Below are 27,638 nucleotides of genomic sequence, written 5' to 3'. Positions count from 1 at the left end.
AAAAAAACATATATAAGTCGCACTGGAGTATAAGTCGCATTTTTTGGGGACATTTATTTGATAAAACCCAACACCAAGAATAGACATTTGAAAGGCAATTTAAAATAAATAAAGAATAGTGAACAACAGGCTGAATAAGTGTACGTTATATGACGCATAAATAACCAACTGAGAACGTGCCTGGTATGTTAACGTAACATATTATGGTAAGAGTCATTCAAATAACTATAACATATAGAACATGCTATACGTTTACCAAACAATCTGTCACTCCTACTCGCTAAATCCCATTAAATCTTTTACGTCTAGTCTCTTACGGGAATGAGCTAAATAATATTATTTGATATTTTACGGTAATGTGTTAATAATTTCACACATAAGTCGCTCCTGAGTATAAGTCGCACCCCCGGCCAAACTATGAAAAAAAACTGCGACTTATAGTCCAAAAGATTTGGTACATATCTATGTGTGTGTGTGTGTGTGTGTACATGTATACATATACACACACATATACATATGCATATATATACATAAACATATATACATACATGTATATTTATTTATATACTGTATATCTATACATACATTATTTGACTTTAATTTTTTTTAACATTAAAAAAAGTTAGTAGCAAATACGCTGAGCTGATCTAAATCCCTTTCTGACTGACCGCAGAATGAACGAATCAACGATCATGAAATACGGAACATGTTTCAACCTTCTTTCCGTTGTTTTGAGTTAATATAGAGAACTTTACAATCCTTTAAGTTATTGGAGACTGTACTCGTACTATACAGACTGTACTCGTGTTTGGAGAGTAGCTGAAAATGAGCTTCCCATACTTGAAAGATCAGCAGCTGCCAATGTTTTCAGGATTAAAAAACAAAAGGAATACGAGTATATAGTACATATCAGCAAAAAAATCAAACCAGAAAACAGTGACACAACAAATGTAGTTTAAACATGCCTGCAGAAAGCAAGATAGTCTTGAAGGTGGTAGAGTCAGCAGTGTCACAGATGTGTAGGTAAAGTGGGTTTCCAAGTACATCTAGAATACTCTGTTTATAAATAAAAATAAAATAAAAAGTAGCACAATATATTAAGTGTGAAAGTAAATTGTACTACATAAACTAGGTTACTTAGCAAAACAATGAACGTTCAAATGTGGCTACATTTCCTTTGACTCTGGCTCATTTTGTAGTTTTTTTTTGTAGTCATTGTGAATTTGGTGGTGTGGACATGAAGGCAGCGTAGGCAATTTGTATTTTAAAACAGCATGTACCGGTAATTGCAAATAGGTTCTAGTCGTTCCCTTCAAAAAGCCAGTTAGAAGACTCGACTAGTTCGCCAACGTCACAGCTCCAATTGTAGACTCATTCAAGAACACAGGTTGCACACGTTTTGAAAGTGACGCCCCTGAATGCATCCTACAAGTCACAGTAATGACCAAAATCTACCAGTTCTCGGACACCAAAAAGAAAGGCTAAAGTGAAATATGTAACCTCTTTAATAACAACTTTCTGTTTGAGGCATCTCTCACCTGAATGCACGCTAAAGGCTCATTGGTCCAAATAGAGTATCCTCCAACCACGTAGATCCTGTCATCATGGACTGCTACTCCAGACTCGTTCTGACCTGAGGAGGAGAACCGAACACAATGCGTCATGGAGCCGAGTGGAGGACACGCTGACAGTCTCAACTCCCACAGGACGACTCAGCGAGAGACAAACACACGGATACAGAGAGCAGGTGGGTGGAAAGTCTTTGGAGAGCCAAGTCTTGAACTTTTGCAGACGTGATGTAAAGAACATCCAAGAGTTGTCTCGTACAAGAGAAGTCACAAAGGAGCAAAAAACTAAACTTTATTGTCTTAGGAGCTTTTATAAAAGTAAATAAAAGCTTGCTAGTATAGTTTCACGCCTAAGACACTGCATCAACAAACATGCTCTCCATGAATAACAGTCCTGTTGTCATCTGCATAAAACTCAAAGTACAAACTTATTCTTATTCATTTTGTTTACAATGATATCTATCCATATTCCTGTTTTCTATACCGCCTATCCTCATTAGGGTCACAGGTGGGCTAGAGCCTATCCCAGCTGACTTCGATGATCCCATCATCTAATTAGCATAATTGACCATAACGCATGCGCATGCCATCTGTATGGTAGCTGTGAGAGACAAAAGGTGTCTCAAGCAAAAAAAAAATACAAAAACCTTTCTTTTATATTTACTCCTCTTTGCGGTAATACGAGTAGAAAAAGTCATCACTGGATTTGTTGCAGATCAATTTTTTTTTAAACGATCTGGAGCAGGGGTCTTCAATGTTTTCCAGACCAAACACCCTCAACAGTTGCAGCCAAAACCGTCCGGTACGGAAATAAACACTGGTCTGGCTATGAGAATAACAAATTACAACTTGTTATTGTGGTATAATATTCAAATAATATATTATAGCACCACTTAGTTTCTAGCTGGTAACTAGTGTGCTAATCACTAACTGCCAACTAGTGTGCTAATTGCTAGCCGGCAACGAATGTGCTTATCGTTAGCTGGGAACTGACATGCTAATCACTAGATGACAATTAATGCGATAATCGCTAGTTGGCAATTACCACGCTAATCGCTAGTTAGCAATTAGTGTGCTATCTGGCAACTGGCCATTAATCGCTAGCTTGCAACTAGCACGCTAATCACTCGCTGGCAACAATAGTGCTAATCACCAGCTATCCTAAATGCTCACATGGATATAATAATATAATTGTTCATGTTTTAATTTGAAACCTGCAAAGGACCTTGGGTAGGGTGGCCATGCCATTGCCATTTCTAAACTACATTACAGTGTGTTGGATCAACGTTCATGTGTATTTAAAGACGTTTAAATTTGTGGAAAAATTGCAGGGGGGGAAATAAAATATAATTTAAAAAATCCACAACCCCCCTGTTAAAGACCTTTGATATAAAGGAGCGTAAAAACTAGGGGTGTCAAAAAAATAGATTTTTTAATGAATTGCAATTCTTATGTGTAACAATTCTTAGTTCGTTTTAAAAACATTTTTTTTAAATGTACTTTAGGTTACGAAAAAACACAGGCTATTTCGTCCCTACAAGCCTATTTCGCAGGTTTCCCTGCTCTTCAGGGGAGTTTAAACTCAGTTTACTTTTGCTTTTTCAGTTTAAACTCCCCTGAAGAGCAGGGAAACCTGCGAAACAGGCTTGTAGGGATGAAATAGCCTCCGTGTTTTTTCCTGACCTAACGTATATTCCGCTCTATCCCAGTATTGAGCACTTTATAACGGATAAACCCCAGTAACCTCGACTATAATCTAAAATATATTCATTTATTTAATTGTTCTGCGCCCCCCCCAAAAAAATCTGTCCTGTCCAGCCACTTTAGTAAATGTTTGGGTAGAATTTTACCAGAGCTGTTTTTGTATTTTATGGAGGAATGTAGTTAATTATAGAACTGGCACCCAATATTATTAAAAAAAGTATTGATTTTAAATCGAGAATCGATTCTAAATTTAATTGTTACCCCCAAGAATCGAATTTAATCGAATCAAATTGCTACAGAGTAAATACCAACTAATTATAGCGGCAAACTCGCTAAGTTGGCAACACAGATTCCTGCTGCGAAGTCTTATTCTCTGGCAGACCAGGTGTGTTAAAAAGCACAGTTACAATGCCATCTACTGTTTGGATTATGACGACAAGCTCCCTTCCCGTTTTAAGAGAAACATATATCCATGGCAGATCACCACAGATAAATGACTGTATGTGAAACATTGCTACAAGATAACATAAAGAGGGGCTTGCTGGAGGAACAAATGTGTCCAAAAAGTTGTTTGGCATATTGTAAAAACACAATAAAGTCATTATTAATGCAATATATAATTAGATATTGGCTCTGTCACCTATACCACAAAGCTAAGATGTTTATTTTTTTCCGACAGTTTCTATTGGCCTACATTGGATTGTTTTTTTGCATATTTAATGTACAAACCCCAAAACCAGTGAAGTTGGCACGTTGTGTAAATCGTAAATAAAAACAGAATACAATGATTTGCAAATCCTTTTCAACCTATATTCAATTGCATGGACTGCAAAGACAAGATACTTAACGTTCGAACTGGAAAACTTTATTTTTTGCAAATATTAGCTCATTTCAAATTTGATGCCTGCAACATGTTTCAAAAAATCTGGCACACGTGGTAAAAAAAAGACTGATAAAGTTGAGGAATGCTCATCAAACACTTACCGGTATTTGTAAAATCCCACAAGTGAACAGGCTAATTAGGAACAGGTGGGTGCCATGATTGGGTATAAAAGCAGCTTCCATGAAATGCTCAGTCATTCACAAACAAGGATGGGGCGAGGGTCACCACTTTTTACACAAATGCGTAAGCAAATTGTCGAACAGTTTAAAAACAACATTTCTCAAAGAGCTATTGCAAGGAATTTCGGGATTTCACCATCTACGGTCCGTAATATCATCAAAAGGTTCAGAGAATCTGGAGAAATCACTGCACGTAAGTGATATTTCAGACTTTCGATCCCTCAGGCGGTACTGCATCAAAAAGCGACATCAGTGTGTAAAGGATATCATCACACTTCAGAAAACCACTTTCAGTAACTACAGTTTGTCGCTACATCTATAAGTGCAAGTTAAAACTCTACTATGCAAAGCGAAAGCCATTTATCAAAAACACCCAGAAACGCCGCCGGCTTGGCTGGGCCCGAGCTATCTAAGATGGACTGATGCAAAGTGGAAAAGTGTTCTGTGGTCTGATGAATCCACATTTCAAATTGTTTTTGGAAACTGTGGACGTCGTGTCCTCCGGACCAAAGAGGAAAAGAACCATCCGGATTGTTATAGGCGCAAAGTTCCAAAGCCAGCATCTGTGATAGTATGGGGGTGTATTAGTGCCCAAGGCTTTTGTAACGCACACATTCATTAATGCTGAAAGGTACATACAGGTTTTGGAACAACATATGTTGCCATCTAAGCAACGTTATCATGGACACCCCTGCTTATTTCAGCAAGACAATGCCAAGCCACATGTTAAAACAGCGTGGCCTAATAGTAAAAGAGTGGGTATTAGACTGGCCTGCCTGTAGTCCAGACCTGTCTCCCTTTGAAAATGTGTGGCACATTATGAAGCCTAAAATACCACAAGGGAGACCCCGGACTGTTGAACAACTTAAGCTGTACATCAAGCAAGAATGGGAAATAATTCCACCTGGAAAGCTCCAAAAATTGGTCTCCTCAATTCCCAAACGTTAACTGAGTGTTGTTAAAAGGAAAAGGCCATGTAACACAGTGGTGAACATGCCCCTGTGCCAACTTTTTTGCTGCCATTAAATTCTAAGTTAATGACTATTTGCAAAAAAAAATAAGTTTCTCTGTTAGAACATTAAATATATTGTCTTTGCAGTCTATTCAATTGAATATAAGTTAAAAAATATTGGCAAATCATTGTATTCTGTTTTTATTTACGAATTACACAAAGTGCCAACTTCACTGGTTTTGGGTTTTGTACAACATGAATCCGCAAAGTTTAGACACGATGCCTTTTTAAAATAAATTATTTTCAGTTGACAGCAGCAATAAAGGAACCGGCCTCACTGCCCCAATAGTTTGGAAGAAGGAGGGTACAAGTTCACCTGTGAGCATCCTCCACTGTCCTCACCTGTGAGGAGGCTGAAGGAGCACCGTGTCCACTGGTCCACGTCCAGGTTGTAGGAGTCGATGTGTCGCACCAAGATCCGGTCGTTATTGTAGTCCAGGTCGTTCCCACCGAGCACGTAGAGCTTCCTTCTCACCGCCGCCATGACATGGTAGACCCGCCGCTGCAACATGGGACTGCGGGCTAACCACTGGTCCTGGAAAGGAGGGAGTGAGCGATTAGTTAAGGAGGCGAAATGTAGTTCGGAGAGAAAGGCAGTTGAATAGGAATATTAATATTTAAGCTGTGCAGTGAGTAACTGATGTATATAGTGGATAAATACCGTGACAGTGGGGCTCCACTTTGTACTAATGACTTCCCTCCCTGTTTCTGATCATATGTTTCAAACACTCCATTTTACACACACACACACACACTGCCTGCTCATTTCATTAAGTGTGTTAAAGCTTATTTTGTGTGAAAGAATGTGTGTGTGAGGGAGGGCTTGATTGAGGAACAGAATGAGAGAGTGCGTGTGTGTCTGCCGGGAGCTGACGGGTGGCCATCTGTTGAGGGTAGAGTGGGTGGGGGGTTGCTGTTGCTCTGGCAGGTGAATGTAAATTCCTGGTGAATACAAATGAGCCTCGGTCTCTCTCGTGCATCCCTTCCCTCACTCGCAGACCAACGTGTACCAACACAGACACATATGGATGCACGCAGCAGACGTGCACAATACACGCCACATACCTCCACCTTCTCTGCAGCCTGGCTTAGACAGTGCGCCCGATAACAGCTGGCTCATATGCATACGCAAACACACACGCAGCTCACTTCATTACGCTGTAATTGGATATGTGTGAATATCGCATGCTTAAATTCAGTATGAGATTTCATCACGAGCGAAAGATTTTATGTATAAAGTGTGTTTCTGTAGTGCTTTTACAGAAGGCCTGGGCAATTATTTTGCCTCGGAGGGCCAAATTTAGAGAAAAAAATCTGTCTGGGGGCCGGTGTACAGTCATGGTCAAAAGTTTACATACACTTGTAAAGAACATAATGTCATGACTGTCTTGAGTTTCCAATAATTTCTACAACTCTTATTTTTTTGTGATAGAGTGATTGGAGCACATATTTGTTGACATCACATGGACAAAGACAAAACCTTCTGGAGGAAAGTTCTGTGGTCAGATGAAACAAAAATGTAGCTGTTTGGCCACAATACCCAGCAATATGTTTGGAGGAGAAAAGGCGAGGCCTTTAATCCCAGGAACACCATTCCAACCGTCAAGCATGGTGGTGGTAGTATTATGCTTTTTTGATTTATTGATTGATTTAAACTTTTATTAGTAGATAGTGCAGTACATATTCCGTACAATTGACCACTATGGTAACACCCGAATAAGTTTTTCAACTTGTTTAAGTCGGGGTCCACGTTAATCAATTCATGGTACGCTCTGGGACTGTTTTGCTGTCAATGGAACTGGTGCTTTACAGAGAGTAAATGGGACAATGAAAAAGAAGGATTACCTCCAAATTCTTCAGGACAACCTAAAATCATCAGCCCTGAGGTTGGGAGTTTGGGTGCATACTTACAAACCCTCCCGAATTTTCCGGGAGACTCCCGAAAACCTCCCGGGACAAATATTCTCCCGAAAATCTCCCGATTATCAGCCGGAGCTTATCAGCTCCATGCGGACCTGAGTGAGGACAGCCTGTTTTCACGTCCGCTTTCCCACGATATAAACAGCGTGCCTGCCCAATCACGTTATAACATCTACGGCTTTTAGAGAGTGCACAACTGCGCACACAACAAGGAGACGAAGCAGAAGAACAAGGAAGATACAGGCATGGCGACGCCGACGACGAGTAAGATGAAGAAATACGCTTGTAAGTTCCAAAACGAATGGAAACAAGAATTTCAGTTTATCCAGGACAGTTCGAAGGGGAAGGGGTATGTTGCCTGTAAATTTTGTAGAACAGACTTCTCCATTGAACACGGTGGCCGAACGGATATACTCAGTCATGAACCCTAACCCTTTCTCAAGGTTGGCAAGTATGGTTGGGTGTTCCAACAGGACAATGATCCCAAACACATGTCAAAAGTGGTAAAGGAATGGCAAAATCAGGCTAGAATTTATGTTTTAGAATAGCCTTCCCAAAGTCCTCACTTAAACGTGTGGACAATGCTGAAGAAACAAGTCCATGTCAGAAAACCAATAAATTTAGCTGAACTGCACCACTTTTGTCAAGAGGAGTGGTCAAAAATTCAACCAGAAGCTTGTGGATGGCTACCAAAAGCGCCTAATTGCAGTGAAACTTGCCAAGGGACATGTAACCAAATATTAACATTGTTGTATGTATACTTTTGACCCAGCAGATTTGGTCACATTTTCAGTAGACCCATAATAAATTCATAAAAGAACCAAACTTCATGAATTTTTTTGTGACCAACAATCACTCCATCACAAAAAAATAAGAGTTGTACACATTTTTGGAAACTCAAGACAGCCATGACATTACTGTATGTTCTTTACAAGTGTATGTAAACTTTTGACCATGACTGTATCTATATTTTGGAACACTAATACAAAACCTCACAATAAGGTCTGATTGAATGCTATAAACGGAATGGCATTTAAAAATGTTTTTACTGAGTGAGAAACCCAGAATGTACATGAACATAAAGAATGTGGGATTTACAATATTAACTATGTACGATAAAACACTGAATATTGACAACATATGAACGTCACACCCCCTCTCGATCGACATATTTTACAATCAAGCTAAACGCAACAAAAATGCAACAAACAGAGCAAAATTTGAACGCGAAGGGTAAAAAAAAAACCTACCTACAATCTGATATATCACTAAGCTTAAGAACTTTGTTGTAAAAATCTCCTTCCGCGTCTCTCCCTGACACCCGCATTTCAGGCTGGCCACTCTGGAAACACTCTGTGGAAACGGTCTTCACCCACACTGCTTGGTGCCTCGTCTGAGCTGCTGTGACTTAGATTACCATAGTAACTAGTATATCATGCAAAAGCGCAGATTGCAACCATTTAAATACTTTTGCATAGTTCAAGACTTACGGTCATTTGAAAACATCACTGCACATCATAATGGCAGCTACAGTTTTGATCGTAAAGATCTAAAAACAATTATTTGGGAATGTCCAGCAAGCCAGATTGAAAAGCTAAACGGGCCACATGCGGTCCCCGGGCCTTAATTTGCTCGGGTCAGTTTTACAGGGTACACCAAGGTAGCTAACGAGTGAGATGAAGTTGTGTGAAAAATAACTAATTATCGTTTTAGCCAACGTCAGCCAGCTAAACTTTGTCTACATCAATTCAAGTATGATTTAAAGCAGCATCAATTTGCAATGCCAAAAAAAAGGCACTTTAATAAACTGACTGACAGGCACCAATGAGGAGGTATCACAAGATTAAACATACAATCTATAAATAGTTAACATTTTAAGAATTAATCAAAATGATAATTCTACACATTGAGTCTATTAGAGTGCTGAAAATGCCAAGAGTTAATCAATAGTCAATATACCAGTGTGCAGCTTTTTAAACATCACAAAATGATAGAATAAATATATTTTGTGTTCTGTTGTTTGTTTTCATTGCTGCCATTTTAACTGTTTTTTAAATACATAAACAATGTTAATCGTTTTTTTTTTTTTTAGCACTTTGCCTTTGCTTTCTTTTAAATGGACAATATTGTACTAGTCATTTTTGCAACAGCTGAATGAGCAGCACAGTTACAGTCTAAATTAATATTAATGAATGAATTGGTCATCGTTGTTGTTAGTAAGCACATGCCTAAAATAACTTAAGCTGCATATAGAAGAAGATAGAAAAATTAGAGCCATGAAATGTGTAAGCTTTATGATCTGATAAGTCGACTAATCGTTAAGATAATCATTGACTAATCGACTACCATAATAATAGCCAGAATACGATTTTTTTATATTCGTACCACCTGTCATTATACGCATAAATATTATTATAAATATGCCAAGTTTTCCATAGTTTCAGGGTGTAAAGTAAAGATTAGCTGATACACATAGCAATATCATCAGTGGCTAATACGAATCCATCCATCCATTTTCTACCGCTTATTCCCTTCGGGGTCGCGGGGGGCGCTTGAGCCTATCTCAGCTACAATCGGGTGGAAGGCGGGGTACACCCTGAACAAGTCGCCACCTCATCGCAGGGCCAACACAGATAGACAACATTCACACTCATATTCACACACTAGGGCCAATTCAGCATTGCCAATCAACCTATCCCCAGGTGCATAATCAATATTTTTATGGTTATACTATTATTAGTGCATCATCTGAGGGTTAAGCTTACCCGTCTTTAAAAACTAGTTACGCCTTGTTTCAAATTTTAATCAAGGGTCCTTGAACGCACCACAGTTATGTGTAATGACATGCAAAAGTGAAACTTGCACATACGTTTCTCCAACAGTTTGCTGCCACTGTCAGATTTATTATATGTTTACTTATCTTCTATCACCTCATCCTTGTTATAATAAATTGTTGGTGCCGTGTGTGAACGCTTCAAAATGAACTTTAATGACGTTATGACGTCTGTGTTGAGTGAAGTGTGAAGCTAGTGGAACGAACCATTTTGTACTTTTGATAGGGGGGTGTAGGTAGTCGACATCCTTAATTTGGTTCTAGCAACCTTACTATTGAACTTTCACGGCTATATTAATTTTATTTTAACATTTATGACGTCACTGTTATAAAGAACATATTTAAATGACAGGAAAAAAAATATTCAAACTTTACAAAAAACGGTGAGCCCTAACTGTGGCAACAAGTCTATCGTCTTCCGCATCTTGCTCAAAGTCAGCTGGGATAGGCTCCAGCTTACCAGTGCCCCTAATGAGGATAATTAATATACAACATGGATGGATGTTGGCTTACATGCTATTTTTAGTGATTGGTGGAAAACCTGTACTATTGATTCAAATGACGTTAGAAATAGCATAAATATTGTAGGTACAGTATACTGTGTATGTCAGATATCTACCTGCTCGGGCTCGTACACCATCAGACGATTCTGGTACTGAGCTGTGTTTGTCACCCCACCTGTTAAAAATAGCAGCAAGTAAACAGCTTCTAGGCAAAGAATGTAGAAATGTGTTATGGAAATATTATGTGGACAAAAGTACTAAGACATCTTGTAGTTACTGGGAGAGGGTTCACAATGTAGTATTTGCTTTAATTTAGTTTGATGAGCTTTATAGGTCAGAGGTCTGTACAATTTCCTAAATCATTACTAATGCAACAATGCCTTTATGGACCTATGGTTGTGCATTAGGTAGAGTTATGCTGGAACAACAAACTATGGAATCTCCATAAAAGCTTTTCATTATAAGTCTAAGGAATTTTGGAAATATACAAACTGGGACTTTCCAAAGAAATTAATTAATAAAAATGTAATCTAACATTTTAAAGTCTTTTAGCCCAGAGTGCATTCCTGGTCCTGAGGGATACACACAGTGGGAGTTAGAAATTCAACTGAATTTGCATAAATTGTGGTTATATTTAGGATTATGCTGCAACATGTTACTTTTTCCAATAACGTTAAAATGTATTGTTATGGGCTAACCTAATTTTCTAGTTTGTTCCTATGAACAGAAACACGGTAAGTAAGGTTATTCCAAGTTGCATGATTTGTTTTGCTCAAACCGGAAGCCCTTTGTTTTCGGTTCAGTCTACATTGTTGTTCTTTTTAACACCCTAAAACACTAAATAACAATTCTAATAATCCACTATTACCATTAATCAGTTGTTACAAAAATCCATCCTACAAAATAAAACTTAAAAATGGTTTCCAAAGCTCTGACCCTTGAATTGGTCTAAACTAAAATATAACTGTACTATCTTTGCGAGTGCTAAATGATTATATATGCATCTCCTCATCCCGGTATTTGTAATATCAGCATGTATTCTGCATATTCATTTGAAACACGCAATCCTTTGTGCACAACTTTGGTAGATCTCTTTTTTGCTCGCCATGTCTACAACATGAACGTCTCCACAACATGCGTACGTGTATGTGTATAATTATAGCTACTCAGGCAGGCTCCAAACTGATTAGTAACACAAAGTACGAAGAACAAACATTCAAGCCGAACAACACGTGCACTTTATTTTCATAAACCGCTCCTAAGGAAGTATTATTGTAGCAAAACTATTTGCAAATGCGTATCTCAATCTGTGCGTCTGTAATCCGATTTACGTGTCCGTATCTCTTTGTGTGTGTGTGTGTGTGTAATGAGCTTGGTGTGTGCTTGTTTTAATTTGTGTGTTCGTATTTCAGTTTGTGTGTGTGTAAAGAAACCTGTGTCTGTGTGAAGCAGGAACCCTAATTGGCTGTCTTTTTACACATGACTTTTACAACACTTTTGCCGTGTAAGACGTGTTTGTCTATTAGAGATGCGCGGTTTGCGGACACAACCGCGGATTATCCGCGGGTCGGGCGGTTGAAATAAAAAAAAAATTAGATTTTATCCGCGGGTCGGGTCGGGCGGTTGAAATAAAAAAAAATTTGATTTTAAATAGATTCAGGCGGGTGGCAGTTAAACCAATTCGGAAATATATATACATAGTTAAATGTTGTTACCCACATACGAAAAACGAGCAGGCACCTGCAGCATATGCCACAACAGAAGAAGAAAAAAAAAAGAGATGGACACTTACGGAGCGGAGAAGGGACGCCTCGCCGGGGTCTGGGACCGAGGCCCCTTCCCCCGAGAGGGCCCCACCGGGAGCCGTAGCTGAGGTGATCCGCGAGAAGGGCCCGACGCACGTCCAAGGTCACCACCGAGCCCACCGCACCGACACCCCGCCTCGTCCGCCTTCGCCGCGGCCGGCGTCACGTGCAGCAGGTAAGCAGCTTACCTGCCCGCCACCCCCGTGGCCGGGGGCTCGTAACAGGGGTCACTCCGCGCGCTCCGCCCGCGCAGCTTACCTGCCCGCCACCCCCGTTGCCGGGGGCGCGTAACAGGGGTCACTCCGCGCGCAGTGCGCTCACGAAAGGGGTGGGGCTCACCGTGGTGAGCCGAGTGGGCCACTTTTGGTAAGCAGAACTGGCGCTGCGGGATGAACCGAACGCCGGGTTAAGGCGCCCGATGCCGACGCTCATCAGACCCCAGAAAAGGTGTTGGTTGATATAGACAGCAGGACGGTGGCCATGGAAGTCGGAACCCGCTAAGGAGTGTGTAACAACCCACCTGCCGAATCAACTAGCCCTGAAAATGGATGGCGCTGGAGCGTCGGGCCCATACCCGGCCGTCGCCGGCAGCGAGAGCCGCGAGGGCTAGGCCGCGACGAGTAGGATGGCTGCCGCGGTGCGCGCTGAAGCCTCGGGCGCGAGCCCGGGTGGAGCCGCCGCGGGTGCGAGGGACATCGCACCTCCACGCGCTTGGAGGTGCGCTCAGCGCGGCTCCCAGATGATTGCGCACTGGTGTGCGTCTGGGCCGTGACAGCGTGGCACGCGAATGTCTCTGCTGCATTGGATCAGTCTCCTTTCTTTAACAGGCAAAAGCTTTATAACCTCACTAATGCCTTGCATCGTCTATATTAGATATATAACAACGGGCGGGTGCGGTTTTGATTAAATGTTAGATCGGGTGGATGGCGGATGGTTGACGACTTTTGTGATGCGGTTGCGGATGAAATAATTGCCTATCCGCGCATCTCTATTGTCTATGCAGCGATCTGAACGTGTAAAAAGACTTGTCTGTCTTTCCTTTCCCTGTACTCACCACTAGTTAGCGCCTTGCACCCACTCATGTTATTCTGTGTTGAATAACATGTGTTCACTTTAGACTCTCAGTGACGCACACGCTGAGAAAACCTAACTTTTTCACTGATAACATTACTGATAACTTATTTGAAGAAGACAAACACTTCTGACAACTAAGTCACAGCTAAAACAATAACTTTTACCTACAGCAAGTGATGGAGAGAGTCCAATGTGGTTGGCTTCAACACAGAATAACATGAATGGGTACAAGGCGTCGACAAGTATTGAGTATAGGACAAGGAAAGGTGAAGTTGCAGACAGACAAGTCTTTTTACACGTTCGGATTACTGCACGGACACACAAGTCTTACACGGCAGATTTGGCGCAAAACTCACATGTAAAAAGACAAAGAGTGTTCCTGCTTCACATAAATTTAAATACACAGACACACACTTTTTTTTTTTTTTTTTACACACACAAATCGAAATACGAACAGACATACAGTACAGGCAAAGTTTGGACACACCTTCTCATTCAATGCATTTTCTTTATTTTCATGACTATTTACATTGTAGATTGTCACTGAAGGCATCAAAACTATGAATGAACACATGTGGAGTTATGTACTTGACAAAAATTGAATTAACTGAAAACATGTTTTATTTTCTAGTTTCTTCAAAATAGCCACCCTTTGCTCTGATTACTGCTTTGCACACTCTTGGCATTCTCTCGATGAGCTTCAAACACACCTGTGAAGTGAAAACCATTTCCGGTGACTACCTCTTGAAGCTCATCGAGAGAATGCCAAGAGTGTGCGAAAAAGTAATCGGAGTAAAAGGTGGCTATTTTGAAGAAACTGGAATATAAAACATGATTTCAGTTATTTCACCTTTTTTTGGTTAAGTACATTACTCCACATGTGTTCATTCATAGTTTTGATGCCTTCAGTGACAATCTACAATGTAAATAGTCATGAAAATAAAGAAAAACGCATTGAATGAGAAGGTGTGTCCAAACTTTTGGCCTGTACTGTATATATTTTTTTTACACACACACAAATTAAAACTGGCACACAGATTAAGATACAGGCACACAATTTAGTACTCGGTCACCTAAATCGGATTACAGACGCAAAGATTTGGATAGTTTTGCTACAATAATACTTCCATACGTTCCATTCCTACTACCAACATATTCACATCCACTACCTTCCCATCCATTTCCACACTTAATAGACTGAGTCTGACCTAGAAGTGTTTAGTGTACTTTTGTCCACATAGTGTTTTTGTAAGGAGGAAGTTTTAGTGAGTACTGTACCTGAGACCCAGAGCAGGTTTTCCGCCACACATCCAGCATGACAGGAAAGTGAGCGGTCAAAAGGTTGCACATACATCCACTTGTTCTTCTTTGGACAGTAGCGCTCTACTGAGGGAAGCACCTGCCTCAGCTCATTCCTGCCGCCAACAGCGTAAAGGTACTGACCCAAGGCTCCCAGTACAAAATGTTCTCTGCAGGCCTTCATGGGGGCTATCTCGGTCCATCGGTTGGCCCTGGGGTCGTATCGACACGCAGTCCTTACCGCACACGTCCTCCCACTAGCGTGCTCCATCTCCCCACCCACAACAAAGAGGAAGTTCCCCATTACGGAGACACAATGGTGGCTGCGCCCGTTGGGCATTGGCGCCAGCTCGCTCCAGTTTGAACCCCCCGCCACACGTACGTGCTCCTGTGCGGCCGGATTGAAGTACCGTAACTCCTGGACTCTGCAAACCTCCCGCTTCCTCCCGCCGGCTATGTAGAGGGTGAGGGACTGGAAGCGAGGTCTGGTGCGGGCCGACTGGTGGAGGGGCTGTGGAAAGGTGGCGTGGTGGTAATTTAGGGCTTCTTCTACCAGGGTGGCGACGGTGGGGCTGGACTGGACCAGCGGGTGGCTACAGGCCAGGTGGTGTAGCGTTGAGACGTCCATCAGGCCATAGCGGACGTGTTGCAGAAGATCCTCGGTGTACTGGTAGCGGCAGTCATGTTCCAACCACAGAACAACAAACTAAGAAAGAGGAGACAAAACGGGTGTTGAGGAACACACTGATTGATAGCAGTATACTACAAACCCCGTTTCCATATGAGTTGGGAAATTGTGTTAGATGTAAATATAAACGGAATACAATGATTTGCAAATCCTCTTCAACCCATATTCAATTGAATGCACTACAAAGACAAGATATTTGCTGTTCAAACTCATAAACTTTATTTTTTTTTTGCAAATAATAATTAACTTAGAATTTCATGGCTGCAACACGTGCCAAAGTAGTTGGGAAAGGGCATGTTCACCACTGTGTTACATGGCCTTTCCTTTTAACAACACTCAGTAAACGTTTTGGAACTGAGGAGACACATTTTTTAAGCTTCTCAGGTGGAATTCTTTCCCATTCTTGCTTGATGTACAGCTTAAGTTGTTCAACAGTCCGGGGGTCTCCGTTGTGGTATTTTAGGCTTCATAATGCACCACACATTTTCAATGGGAGACAGGTCTGGACTACAGGCAGGCCAGTCTAGTACCTGCACTCTTTTACTATGAAGCCACATTGATGTAACACGTGGCTTGGCATTGTCTTGCTGAAATAAGCAGGGGCGTCCATGGTAACTTTGCTTGTATGGCAACATATGTTGCTCCAAAACCTGTATGTACCTTTTAGCATTAATGGCGCCTTCACAGATGTGTAAGTTATCCATGTCTTGGGCACTAATACACCCCCATACCATCACAGATGCTGGCTTTTCAACTTTGCGCCTATAACAATCCGGATGGTTCTTTTCCTCTTTGGTCCGGAGGAGACGACGTCCACAGTTTCCAAAAACAATTTGAAATGTGGACTCGTCAGACCACAGAACACTTTTCCACTTTGTATCAGTCCATCTTAGATGAGCTCAGGCCCAGCGAAGCCGACGGCCTTTCTGGGTGTTGTTGATAAATGGTATTCGCCTTGCATAGGAGAGTTTTAACTTGCACGTACGGATGTAGCGACCAACTGTAGTTACTGACACTGGGTTTCTGAAGTGTTCCTGAGCCCATGTGCTGATATCCTTTATACACTGATGTCACTTGTTGATGCAGTACAGCCTGAGGGATCGAAGGTCACGGGCTTAGCTGCTTACGTGCAGTGATTTCTCCAGATTCTCTGAACCCTTTGATGATATTACGGACCGTAGATGGTGAAATCCCTAAATTCCTTGCAATAGCTGGTTGAGAAAGGTTTTTCTTAAACTGTTCAACAATTTGCTCACCCATTTGTTGACAAAGTGGTGACCCTCGCCCCATCCTTGTTTGTGAATGACTGAGCATTTCATGGAATCTACTTGTATACCCAATCATGGCACCCACTTGTTCCCAATTAGCCTGCACACCTGTGGGATGTTCCAAATAAGTGTTTGATGAGCATTCCTCAACTTTATCAGTATTTATTGCCACCTTTCCCAACTTCTTTGTCACGTGTTGCTGGCATCAAATTCTAAAGTTAATGATTATTTGCACACAAAAAAAAGTTTTTCAGTTTGAACATCAGATATGTTGTCTTTATAGCATATTCAACTGAATATGGGTTGAAAATGATTTGCAAATCATTGTATTCCGTTTATATTTACATCTAACACAATTTCTCAACTCATATGGAAACAGGGTTTGTAAATACTACAGTAAGTAGGAACTCTAGCACTGAACTTCTGCACACCAAAGCGTGAAAAATTACAAAACTCCCTGTTGCCTGTACTTTCATTGTTCTCACAACCATACCCATGCCCGCCCTTACTTTACCAAGATCACGCGCTGTGCGTAGAGCAACTCAATCCAATCAAATTAAAAGCTGGTTTGATGTTGAATACTGGTAAAACTACCGTATTTTCCGGACCATACATTTATAAGGCGCACTGGATTATAAAAGGAGTCATAATATTTTTATTTTTTTTCTAAATTGAAAACACTTCCTCGTGGTCTATATCAGATTGAATCTGAGGCCCAGAAAATCGTATCGGAATCGGGACATCCCTACTGTGTTACAGCATATCATAGCAACCCTTAAAGTAACTGGTACTTTAGTGGAAAAACAAGTTGCCTCTATATTGAAAATATTATCATATATATCTGATTTATGACACCGAAAGACATCTAATTTTTGCAACTAAATAGATATGATCAAAATAGTATCAATCTAACGGAGATTGCCGAGCCATTTTGAGAGATAATGAGGAAGCCTGTCACGTGACGTAGAGGTAGGAACCACAGATTCCTTCCAAAGAGCCAACGACGACTACTTTGGAAAAATTATGATCCAGAAACTTATATTGTTGATCCTAAATATAAGGAGGATGAGCTACAAGTTTTAGAAGCTCTGCTAAACAGATCCAGCTTTAGTGAAACACTAAGCATCATGTTGCAGTATTGCTAAGTGCTCAACAAGAAATACAAACTACAAACATAATAAAACGATAGCTTACTGTACAATGTCTGCTCTTACTCTGATGACGACTGAAAATATGTCCATGTCTTCCAGTTTATATGAAGAATTAATAATAATGCACACGAAGGGTTAACAAGGAAGTCTCTGCAGACACTGTCTTCAGTTGTGTGTGTTTGTCTCCATCTCAGTGTATTTATTGAATGTCACAGATGAACAACTTCTAGACTCAAGGCTAAATCCTCCCATTATCCAGATGAGTGGCATGATTTATAATCTAGAATAACTTTGACGAGCAGAGGGGCGATGATGTGGGAGCGACAGGACATCACCGCCAGCTCACAGTAAAGCCGCAGGGGGCTACCGAGCTGTGTGTTATCAATTCGCCGCAAAAACATATTTATAATAACAACATTGCTAATATTTAGGTAATATTCAGGTCACGATATGTATAAAGAGTTTTGTTGGCGGGTTTTGGATGGTTATTTAGAGGGTTTTGTGGGCGAAATAGAGAGCCCCTATTGACTACATTGTTAGAAAACTTTTTATGTATTTATTTATTTACGACTTAGAACGCATAAGAAAAGAAAATCATGTGTTCATGTCTGGATTGGATTGTGAATGATAGACAGCACAACTCTCCGGTCATTTTGTGATGTTTAAACAGTGTTTTTACATACTTTCGTAAATACAATTGGATATGGTTTAATGGCTACAGTGAATAACGATTAGGCATACAAAGACAACTTGTTTTTCAACTCTTATTGGTACAAAAGTGCTATAATCCCAAACAAGGAACACCTTTCTTACACAATGATAAAACTGTAAATCCGATATTTGATGGCTGCCTGACTCAGCGTCCACGTCAGTAAGGACAGATACAATAATCCTTCAAAACGGTTAAAAATATATATAAATAAATCAGTGAAAAAACACAGATTCGTAAAACAACAGCAAGGGGGGCTTGAGGGTGAAAACAGTGCAGGACTTCTAATCGTAATTATTTTTAAAGATGCCTACAGGCTATTATGGAAAGACTCAAGCAAACACAACATCCACAAGTGAAGATTGTAAATATCCATGGGCGCACTCTTTTGTTTAATGCAGACCAACTGGGTAATTGAGCTTGAGAGTTGCGGAAGGTTATTAGGACGCCGTGAGGTGTGAATGTGGGTAAGATGTCTGGTGATTACTGATTTCATTATCGTGAAAAACAAAGCTCTTTTTCTTGCTGATCCCTCTCTGAGTGGAAAATGTTCTGATAGGCGGCGGAGGTCAAAATTGTGTCACGGCAAAGAGAAAAGAGCAGAATGTAACACATGGCGTGTGCAAAAAAATGTACATTATTGTTATTGTAGCCTTTTGCTTTAATCAGCGTTTGAAGGTAGACAAATCCTTCCATTCTCTGTCGTTCACCCTTCCTCTCCTCTTCATTGCTCGGGAGTGACTGTGTGTGTGCGTGTGTGTGTCTGTGATTGTGTGTGTGTACGTGTGTGTGTGTGTGTGTGTGTGTGTGTGTGTGTGTGTGTGTGCTTGCACGGTGACAGCTGACTGTGAAGGTCACGCTGCATCACACAACTTCCTCCGGGCACAGAATAAATCAACTCCTTCCGCTCCATGCTAAAAGAAACAGTGCAGGAGTGTGTGTGTGTGTGTGTGTGTGTGTGTGTGTGTGTGTGTGTGTGTATGTAAAAAGGGTAAAGAGAGGGGACGAGATAGTGAGGGAAGAGGGGAGGGGTGAGTTACATGAAGGCACCGCAAAGGATGGCAGGAAAGAACAAAGCCAGAGAAAATGTGATTTTCCAAGCGTGAGAGACTCGGAGGAAACTCTGAGTGACTATGATTGACAGCTGAGCTATATCGGTCCGATATTGGTGCGCCCACACTTTCGGACGATGGCCCCCGCTTCCCGTTTGCTTCCGTCTGATGCTCAAATTAACCTTCCGGGCGCAGTGAAGGAGGCCCAAAGCAGCCTAATCAGACACTGATTATGGCGGCGGCGGCTGGTTAAGGGGTCAGGGTAATTGTGCCATCAGAGGCCTGATTGTTTTCAATCAGACGAGCGGGCGACTGACAGCTGGGGGATTGGGGCCCTGATGGAGGCGCGGAGGGCCTAATCAGAGAAGAGAAGGGGCGAGAGAGAGAAAGGGGAGAGAGAGAGAGAGAGCGCGCGAAGGAGGGGGGAGGCTGATTGGCGCAAATGAACAGTCAAAACGGCAAGTCCTCACGCCGTACCGCCGCTTCACACCACAGTCGACGCGCACCTTGACACTTCATCAGACAGACACACACTCACACGCGCTTGCCCACGCACATGCATGAATGGATGACAATCAATCACACACACAAACACCCAGTCGGAAAGAAAAAGAGCATTGTGATTGCAGACACACAATACAACACAACAGTACTGAAAATGAGATGCAGATGGCAGTGTTGCATTCCTTCTATTAGTCATGTCATGTGTGGTGTCAGTCATCTTGTTGTTGTTGTGGATTTGCTGGTTATGGACAAGATGCAATTTGTCTTTAATTATAAACTGTGGATTTTGTTTTCCGTGTTATTGATAGGGGAGTTAAGAATATCCCTCAATTGACATAAGGGGCCATTCCTAGGGGAACGAGCACAAGCGGAGGAACGAAACCTGTTGCTAGACCAAAGACCTCCTGTATACATTACAGCCATACTTGCCAACCTTGAGACCTCCGATTTCGGGAGGTGGGGGTAGGGGGCGTGGTCGGGGGCGGGGCGTGGTTAAGAGGGGAGGAGTATATTGACAGCTAGAATTCACCAAGTCAAGTATTTAATATATATATATATATATATATATATATACACATCCTGAAAATATGCAAACAAAACTGTGTTTAGATAATTGATACTTCAAACTTGCATAAATAAATATTAAGGAATATAACATAACTTGGTTTCTGAGAGCTTCAAAATGTAATGAATAAAATGCTAAAGTTGTTGATAAACAAGCAATTATTTTAATAATTAAATATGGTCATTTTAAATGAATTATTATGATAATTTAAAATTAATTATTTCAAATATGTTTATTTTAGTGTATAATCCTATGGCTGGATGTAATAAGGAGTCAGAAAAAATACAAATAAAAATACAATTAATTTGGATGTTTTTAGCAAAATATAGTAACATTTTATTTAGATTTTTTTTTTTAAATTAATAAATATATTTATTTTTAGGTAAGATAAACATAATACAATTTATCTCTAGTCTGGATGATTTAGTTCTTGTCACCCTGTTGTCCTCCCGTCGTGAAAAAAGGCTGTCCTCACTCAGGTCCTCATGGAGCTGGAGGGGTCGTGGCCTCCAGCTCCGGCTGAAAATCGGGAGATTTTCAGGAGAATATTTGTCCCGGGGGGTTTTCGGGAGAGGCGCTGAATTTCGGGAGTCTCCCGGAAAATTCGGGAGGGTTGGCAAGTATGATTACAGCGCATCCGGAAAGCATTCACAGTGCTTCACTTTTTTAACATTTTGTTATCCATCCATCCATCCGTTTTTCTACCGCTTGTCCCATTCAGGGTCCGGGGGGTGCTGGAGCCTATCTCAGCTGCATTCAGGCGGAAGGCGGGGTACACCCTGGACAAGTCGCCATTTCAACCTTACAGACTTTTTCCAAAATGGAATACATCCATTTTTCTCCACAAAATTCTACAGACAATACCCCATAATGACGATATTTTTTTATTGCAAATGTATTAAAAATAGAAACCGAAAAAAGTATTCACAGCCTTTGCTTAATACTTTGTTGATGCACCCGTGGCAGCAATTACAGCCTCAAGCCACACGCTTGGCATACCTATCTTTGGGCAGTGTCTCTTTGTTCTGCAAAGAGACACTGCTCTCTCCATCAGGTTGGATGAGAAGCGTTGGTTTTCATCCGGGATGTCTCTGTATTTGGCTGCATTCATCTTTCCCTCTAGCCTGACTAATCTCCCAGTTTCTGCTGCTAAAAACCTCCCCAGAGCATGATGCTGCCACCACCATGCTTCACTGTAGGGATGGTATTGGCCTGGTGATGAGCGGTGCCTGGTTTCCTCCAAACCACACCAAGAGTACAATATTTGTCTCATCAGACTGGATATTTTTTTCTCATGGTCTGAGAGTCTTTCAGGTGCATTTTGGCAATGTTTTAGTAAGTAATGGCTTCTGTCTGGCCTCTATACCATACAGGACTGCAGTGATGGTTGTCCTTCTATAAGGGTCTCCTCTCTTCACAGAGGAATGCTGTAGCTCTGACAGAGTGGCCATCAAGTTCTTGATCACTTCCCTGACTAGACTAAGATGAATGCAGCAATGTACAGAGACATCCTGGATAAAAAACAACACTTTCCATCCAACCTGATGGAGCTTGAGAGGTGCTGCAAAGAGGAATGGGAAACTGCTTAAAGATAGGTGTGCCAAGCTTCTGGTGTAATATTCAAAGACTCAAGGCTGTAAATGCTGCCAAAAGTGCACCAACAGAGAATTGAGCAAAGGCTGTGAATACTTACATACATGTGATTTTTCTTTTGTTTTAATACATTTTCAAACTTAAAAAAAACAAAAAAAAAACTGTTTGCATTGTCATTATGGGGTACTGTGTATAGAAGTTTGAGGACACAATGAATGTATTCCATTTTGGAATAAGACTGTAACATAACTAAATGTGGAAAAAAGTGGAAACGCTGTGAATACTTTTCAGATGCACTACAAAACTAGTGCTCATAGAGTGATCTTCTCGTATAAATGTGCTGTATGGCATTTCTACTGTTGATTAGTAGCATTCGTCTTGTTCAATTACTCAGAATATTTGACTATTTGATTCGTAAAACAGTGTTGCCAAGTTGGTGACTTTCTTGATAAATCTTTCCAACTACTTTAAGCATTTTTTCCCCCCTCAGAAGGGACGTGCGACAAATCTCGCAACTTTTTCGGATGTTTTGGAGACATGAGAGCATGTATCACTCTGCAGGGAATATCTTCAACAAGCTGCCATGAGCTCCTCTTCACAGGCGGTCAGGTTGACCGTAGTTGTGCGCCGTGCCAGCGGCAGTCAAAGCCGAGAGGAGACTCCCACCCCATTGAAATGAGCGTGTGAAAAGCTGCTGCTGTTTCCGCCTTGGTGTACAGAACTAGATGTAAACATTTCTAAAATAAATCGCAGCAACGTGCCGATCGTATCTTTCACGTTAATGAGCCAGTCAACAAAACTGAATTGTCTCAAGTCTTTTGATTAAAGGCCTACTGAAATAACATTTTTTTATTTAAACGAGGATAGCAGATCCATTCTATGTGTCATACTTGATCATTTCGCGATATTGCCATATTTTTGCTGAAAGGATTTAGTATAGAACAACGACGATAAAGTTTGCAACTTTTAGTCGCTGATAAAAAAAAGCCTTGCCTGTACCGGAAGTAGCAAGATATCACAAGTTGAAAGTCTCCTCACATTTCCCCATTGTTTACACCAGCAGCAAGAGCGATTGGGACCGAGAAAGCGACGATTACCCCATTAATTTGAGCCAGGATGAAAGATTCATAGATGAGGAACGTGAGAGTGAAGAATTAAGAGTGCAGTGCAGGACGCATCTTTTTTCGTTCTGACCGTAACTTAGGTACAAGGGCTCATTAGATTCCACACTCTCTCCTTTTCCTATTGTGGATCACGGATTTGTATTTTAAACCACCTCGGATACTATATCATACCTGCCAACTACTCCGGTTTTCCCGTAATTAGTACGGTTTTCATCAACCTATTCCGGGTTACGGTTGCAGTGATAAAAAATACGGTTTTTCATTAATTAAAAAAAAATATTTTTTTAAAAGTTTTATTCACGAAATCGCGTAACAACAATGACAATCGACACTGCTTCCCGTAACTTCCTATCGAGCCATTCCGAATGCCATGCGCGAGGCTATTTATAGCACCGCTGCCAAGCACGAGGCACCTGTTGCCATTGTTTCCAAACGAGCGAACGATCATGGAATCAGCCGGAGAAAAATCGCAAACGAGTCTTAAACCGAAAAGAAAACTGCAGTCATTCCGTGAAGAATATTCAAAAGCCTATCCGGGAATAATTATCCGTTCCAAAAAGGGTGAAAACTACGCGAATTGCACCTTGTGCAGACAAGATTTTTCGATCGGACACGGACAAATTAGCAATGTAAAAGACCACGTTGGGACAAAAAAACACAAGTCTAATGCCGTTGCTAGCGATACAAGTGGAAAACTTTCAACGTTTTTCGTCGCCCAAACAGATTCTTTGGATGTGATAAATGCCGAAGTTTTATTTACGAAGGCAATAATTGAGCATGGACTTTCATATTTTGAATTCTTTTGAAAGGCTTACAAAAAAACTACATTTGAATTGTAATTCCATGCTATTGACAGGACTATTAATTTTAATGAAGTTAGCTTACCATGTTTACAGTATGATAATTGTGATAGAAATGTGAATTTTAGGCACAGAATATTTTTTACAATTGAACAAGGCAGTAGATTATACAAGCTTGGACAGAAAGTTAATAATGACACCAATTTTTTTTTTTATGGAATTGTTTAGTACTGTTTTACCATTTGTTTACTGTAAAAAGTGCTTATACTGTTTATACTTTCAATTAACAAATTGAAGTCTTGTGAAAGGTTGACAGGATAACTGGCATTAACTGTCAAAATAATTTCAAACTATTGAAGTTAGCTTACAGAATAAACATGTCAATCAACCCATATGATTTTTGCTGTAATATTTTTGTTTTGAAAAGTCACTGTGACTGATAGAAAAGTGATGGTTTTAGCAACATTTTAACCTGTCTGAATGCTAATAATCATTTTGCGTCGGGGGGCCTGAACCCCCCACCAGGACTTTGTCCTGGACCTACCGGGGCCTGCGGCCCCTGGACCCTGGCTACTAGGTTTTTCTGATTTCAAAAGTTGGCAGGTGTGCTATATCCTCTTGAAAATGAGAGTCGAGAATGCGAAATGGACATTCACAGTGACTTTTATCTCCACGACAATACATCGGTGAAGCACTTTAGCTACGGAGCTAACGTGATAGCATCGGGCTTAACTGCAGATAGAAACAAAAGAAATAAACCCCTGACTGGAAGGATAGACAGAAAATCAACAATACTATTAAACCATGGACCTGTAACTACACGGTTAATGCTTTCCAGCCTGGCGAAGCTTAACAATGCTGTTGCTAACGACGCCATTGAATCTAACTTAGCTACGGACCTTGACAGAGCTATGATAAAAACATTAGCTCTCCACATACGCCAACCCTCATCTGCTCATCAACACTGAAGCTCACCTGCGTTCCAGCGAACGACGGAGCGAAGAAGGACTTCACCCGATCATCGATGCGGTCGGCGGCTAGCGTCGGATAGCGCGTCTGCTATCCAAGTCAAAGTCCTCCTGGTTGTGTTGCTGTAGCCAGACGCTAATACACCGATCACATCTACAGCTTTCTTCTTCGCAGTCTCCATTGTTCATTAAACAAATTGCAAAAGATTCACCAACACAGATGTCCAGAATACTGTGGAATTTTGCGATGAAAACTGAGCTTTTTGTATTGGATACAATGGCGTCCCAATACTTCCGTTTCAACCATCGACGTCACGCGCATACGTCATCATACCTAGACGTTTTCAACCGGAAGTTTCGCAGGAAATTTAAAATTGCACTTTATAAGTTAACCCGGCCGTATTGGCATGTGTTGCAATGTTAAGATTTCATCATTGATATATAAACTATCAGACTGCGTGGTCGGTAGTAGTGGGTCTTTAAATTTGATCCTCTAACATTTAACAATGCAAAAAAATAAAATGTAATTTAAAGAAAACAAACTAAGAATCAACTGAAGAAGTTTACTTAAAGTTCTAATCATACTTAGGTTTTTTTTAAACTAAGTTTTCTCTCTCCTCCATTTTCTCTCTCTTACAATATCACTTGTGCAAATGAGGCGATGATGTCATCTAGCGACTTTTTAGGACAGCCAATAGCTACTTTCCTCAGTGAGGAGTTGGCAGCACTGTCTGATTTGACTATTAACCAGAGGTGGGACCAAGTCATTGTTTTGCAAGTCACAAGTAAGTCTCAAGTCTTTGCCCTCAAGTCCGAGTCAAGTCCCGAGTCAAGACAGGCAAGCCCCGAGTCAAGTCCAAAGTCAAGACTGGAAAGTCTCAAGTCAAGTCCTAAGTCCTGCATTTTGAGTTTCGAGTCCTTTCAAGTCCTTTTAACCACAAACTAATATATTAACACAGATTGTGTATGCTTTTCAAATGCTGTATTTATTTATTAAAACAAGTGCATTTTAAATTGCAGGAAAGAAAATTGTGCTGACATTGCACTTTATAATATCACTATTAACCAGTCATTTTAAACATTAACTCATTCCTTTACAGAACAAACACATTGAAAAATAAAGTGCAAATGTACTTATTTGTACAAAAGTGTTAACATTGAAAAAACATGACATATACGTGAACATAACAAAAAAGTTGTACTTTTTATGTCAGGGCCCTATGCTGCATTGCATTTGCAAAAGACCAAATTAGCCAAGAGTCTGTCAGTCATTTGTGCACGATGGGGGCGTAGTATGATGCCACCATGGCTGAAAACTCGCTCCACTGGAGCACTGGAGGCAGGCACTGCCAAGACTCTCATGGCCACTCGGAACAGTGAAGGAAGAGTCTTCATGTTCAATGCCCAGAACAAATGGGGGAGAGAGTTTTTTTGGGTTGGTGCACTACTTGTAAGTGTATCTTGTGTTTTTTATGTTGATTTAATTTAAAAAAAAATAAAAATAAAAATAAAAATTATTGTGCGGCCCGATACCAATCGATCCACGGACCAGTACCGGGCCGCGGCCCGGTGGTTGGGGACCACTGAGGTAAACAACCAACAGTATGTCAGAAAGCTAGCTAAAACGGTACACATATTCATAATATAGTATACATTTTAACTGACCTTTATTTTACTATTTTTGTCTTTTTTTTAGGTGGCTAAAATACGCGGTGCTGCTGACCGCCGTCTAACGTTACGTGTGATATATTGACTAACGTAACCCTGCTTGAAAAAAATCACTGAACAAAAAGTATGAATAAGGTAGTGAACTGCAACAGATTCCCGTGTTTGCAATGACGTTATAACGTTAGCAGTGAGTTTACAGCCTCACTGATTTAACTACACAGCAAATAAAAGTCACGCTACTTAGCCAATAAACGTTATCTTACATTCAAAACTTACCGTTCTTTGTGCAACTTCAAATGCCGGACGAAGTTGGAAGTTGTTGCCTCTCCATCAGTAATTTTCGAACCGCATGTGTTGCATACTGCAAACCGTTTTGTGTTGACCACCTCGTAATTTTTATACCCAAACGAAATTATTTTAGGCATCATTTTTTGTTCACTGGCGTGTGGTTTGGACATGTCTTCTTCGTTGGTTGTCCTGCAATTTGATTGGATGAATGCTGTGCGATGAAAACAAAGTAGATCTAATTTGATTGGCTGTTGTACTGAGAGCACACCAGCTGATTCACGCAACGCTGATAGACAAGTACACAATGAAAATTACGGAGCGCTCCCGAATAACTTTTTCATCTTTGGGTTTTGGGGAAAGTAGCAAGTCATGTCAAGTCATGTCAATTCAAAAGGCTCAAGTCCAAGTGAAGTCACAAGTCATTGATGTTAAAGTCTAAGTCGAGTTGCAAGTCTTTTTACATTTTGTCAAGTCGAGTCT

The 27,638-nt window shown here is 40.8% G+C and overlaps 3 protein-coding genes across 5 annotated transcripts in view; 2 read left to right on the top strand and 1 right to left on the bottom strand.

Annotated features, from left to right (window-relative positions):
• mms22l (MMS22-like, DNA repair protein) overlaps positions 1–1,874 on the top strand; it is a 35,970-nt gene extending 34,096 nt beyond the window's left edge. Inside the window, exon 28 of the mRNA XM_061949397.2 lies at positions 1,594–1,874. The gene's annotated coding sequence lies outside the window, so the exon portion shown is untranslated. The remainder of the gene's footprint in view (positions 1–1,593) is intronic.
• klhl32 (kelch-like family member 32) overlaps positions 1–27,638 on the bottom strand; it is an 85,978-nt gene that overhangs the window by 3,596 nt on the left and 54,744 nt on the right. For all 3 annotated transcript variants that reach the window (XM_061949408.2, XM_061949418.2, XM_061949426.2), the window contains 4 exons: positions 14,760–15,486; positions 10,719–10,777; positions 5,689–5,881; positions 1,539–1,633 (listed from right to left, as the gene is read on the bottom strand). In XM_061949408.2, coding sequence (XP_061805392.1) covers positions 1,539–1,633; positions 5,689–5,881; positions 10,719–10,777; positions 14,760–15,486 — 1,074 coding nt within the window. The remainder of the gene's footprint in view (positions 1–1,538; positions 1,634–5,688; positions 5,882–10,718; positions 10,778–14,759; positions 15,487–27,638) is intronic.
• Positions 1–27,638, top strand: part of fbxl4 (F-box and leucine-rich repeat protein 4) — a 608,311-nt gene that overhangs the window by 549,853 nt on the left and 30,820 nt on the right. The window lies entirely within an intron of this gene.

Source organism: Nerophis lumbriciformis, linkage group LG04 (assembly GCF_033978685.3).
Source record: "Nerophis lumbriciformis linkage group LG04, RoL_Nlum_v2.1, whole genome shotgun sequence".
NCBI classification, from domain to species: Eukaryota; Metazoa; Chordata; class Actinopteri; order Syngnathiformes; family Syngnathidae; genus Nerophis; species Nerophis lumbriciformis.
The sequence above is the reverse complement of the archived record's forward strand: the minus strand, read 5'-3'. Positions and strand labels throughout refer to the sequence as shown.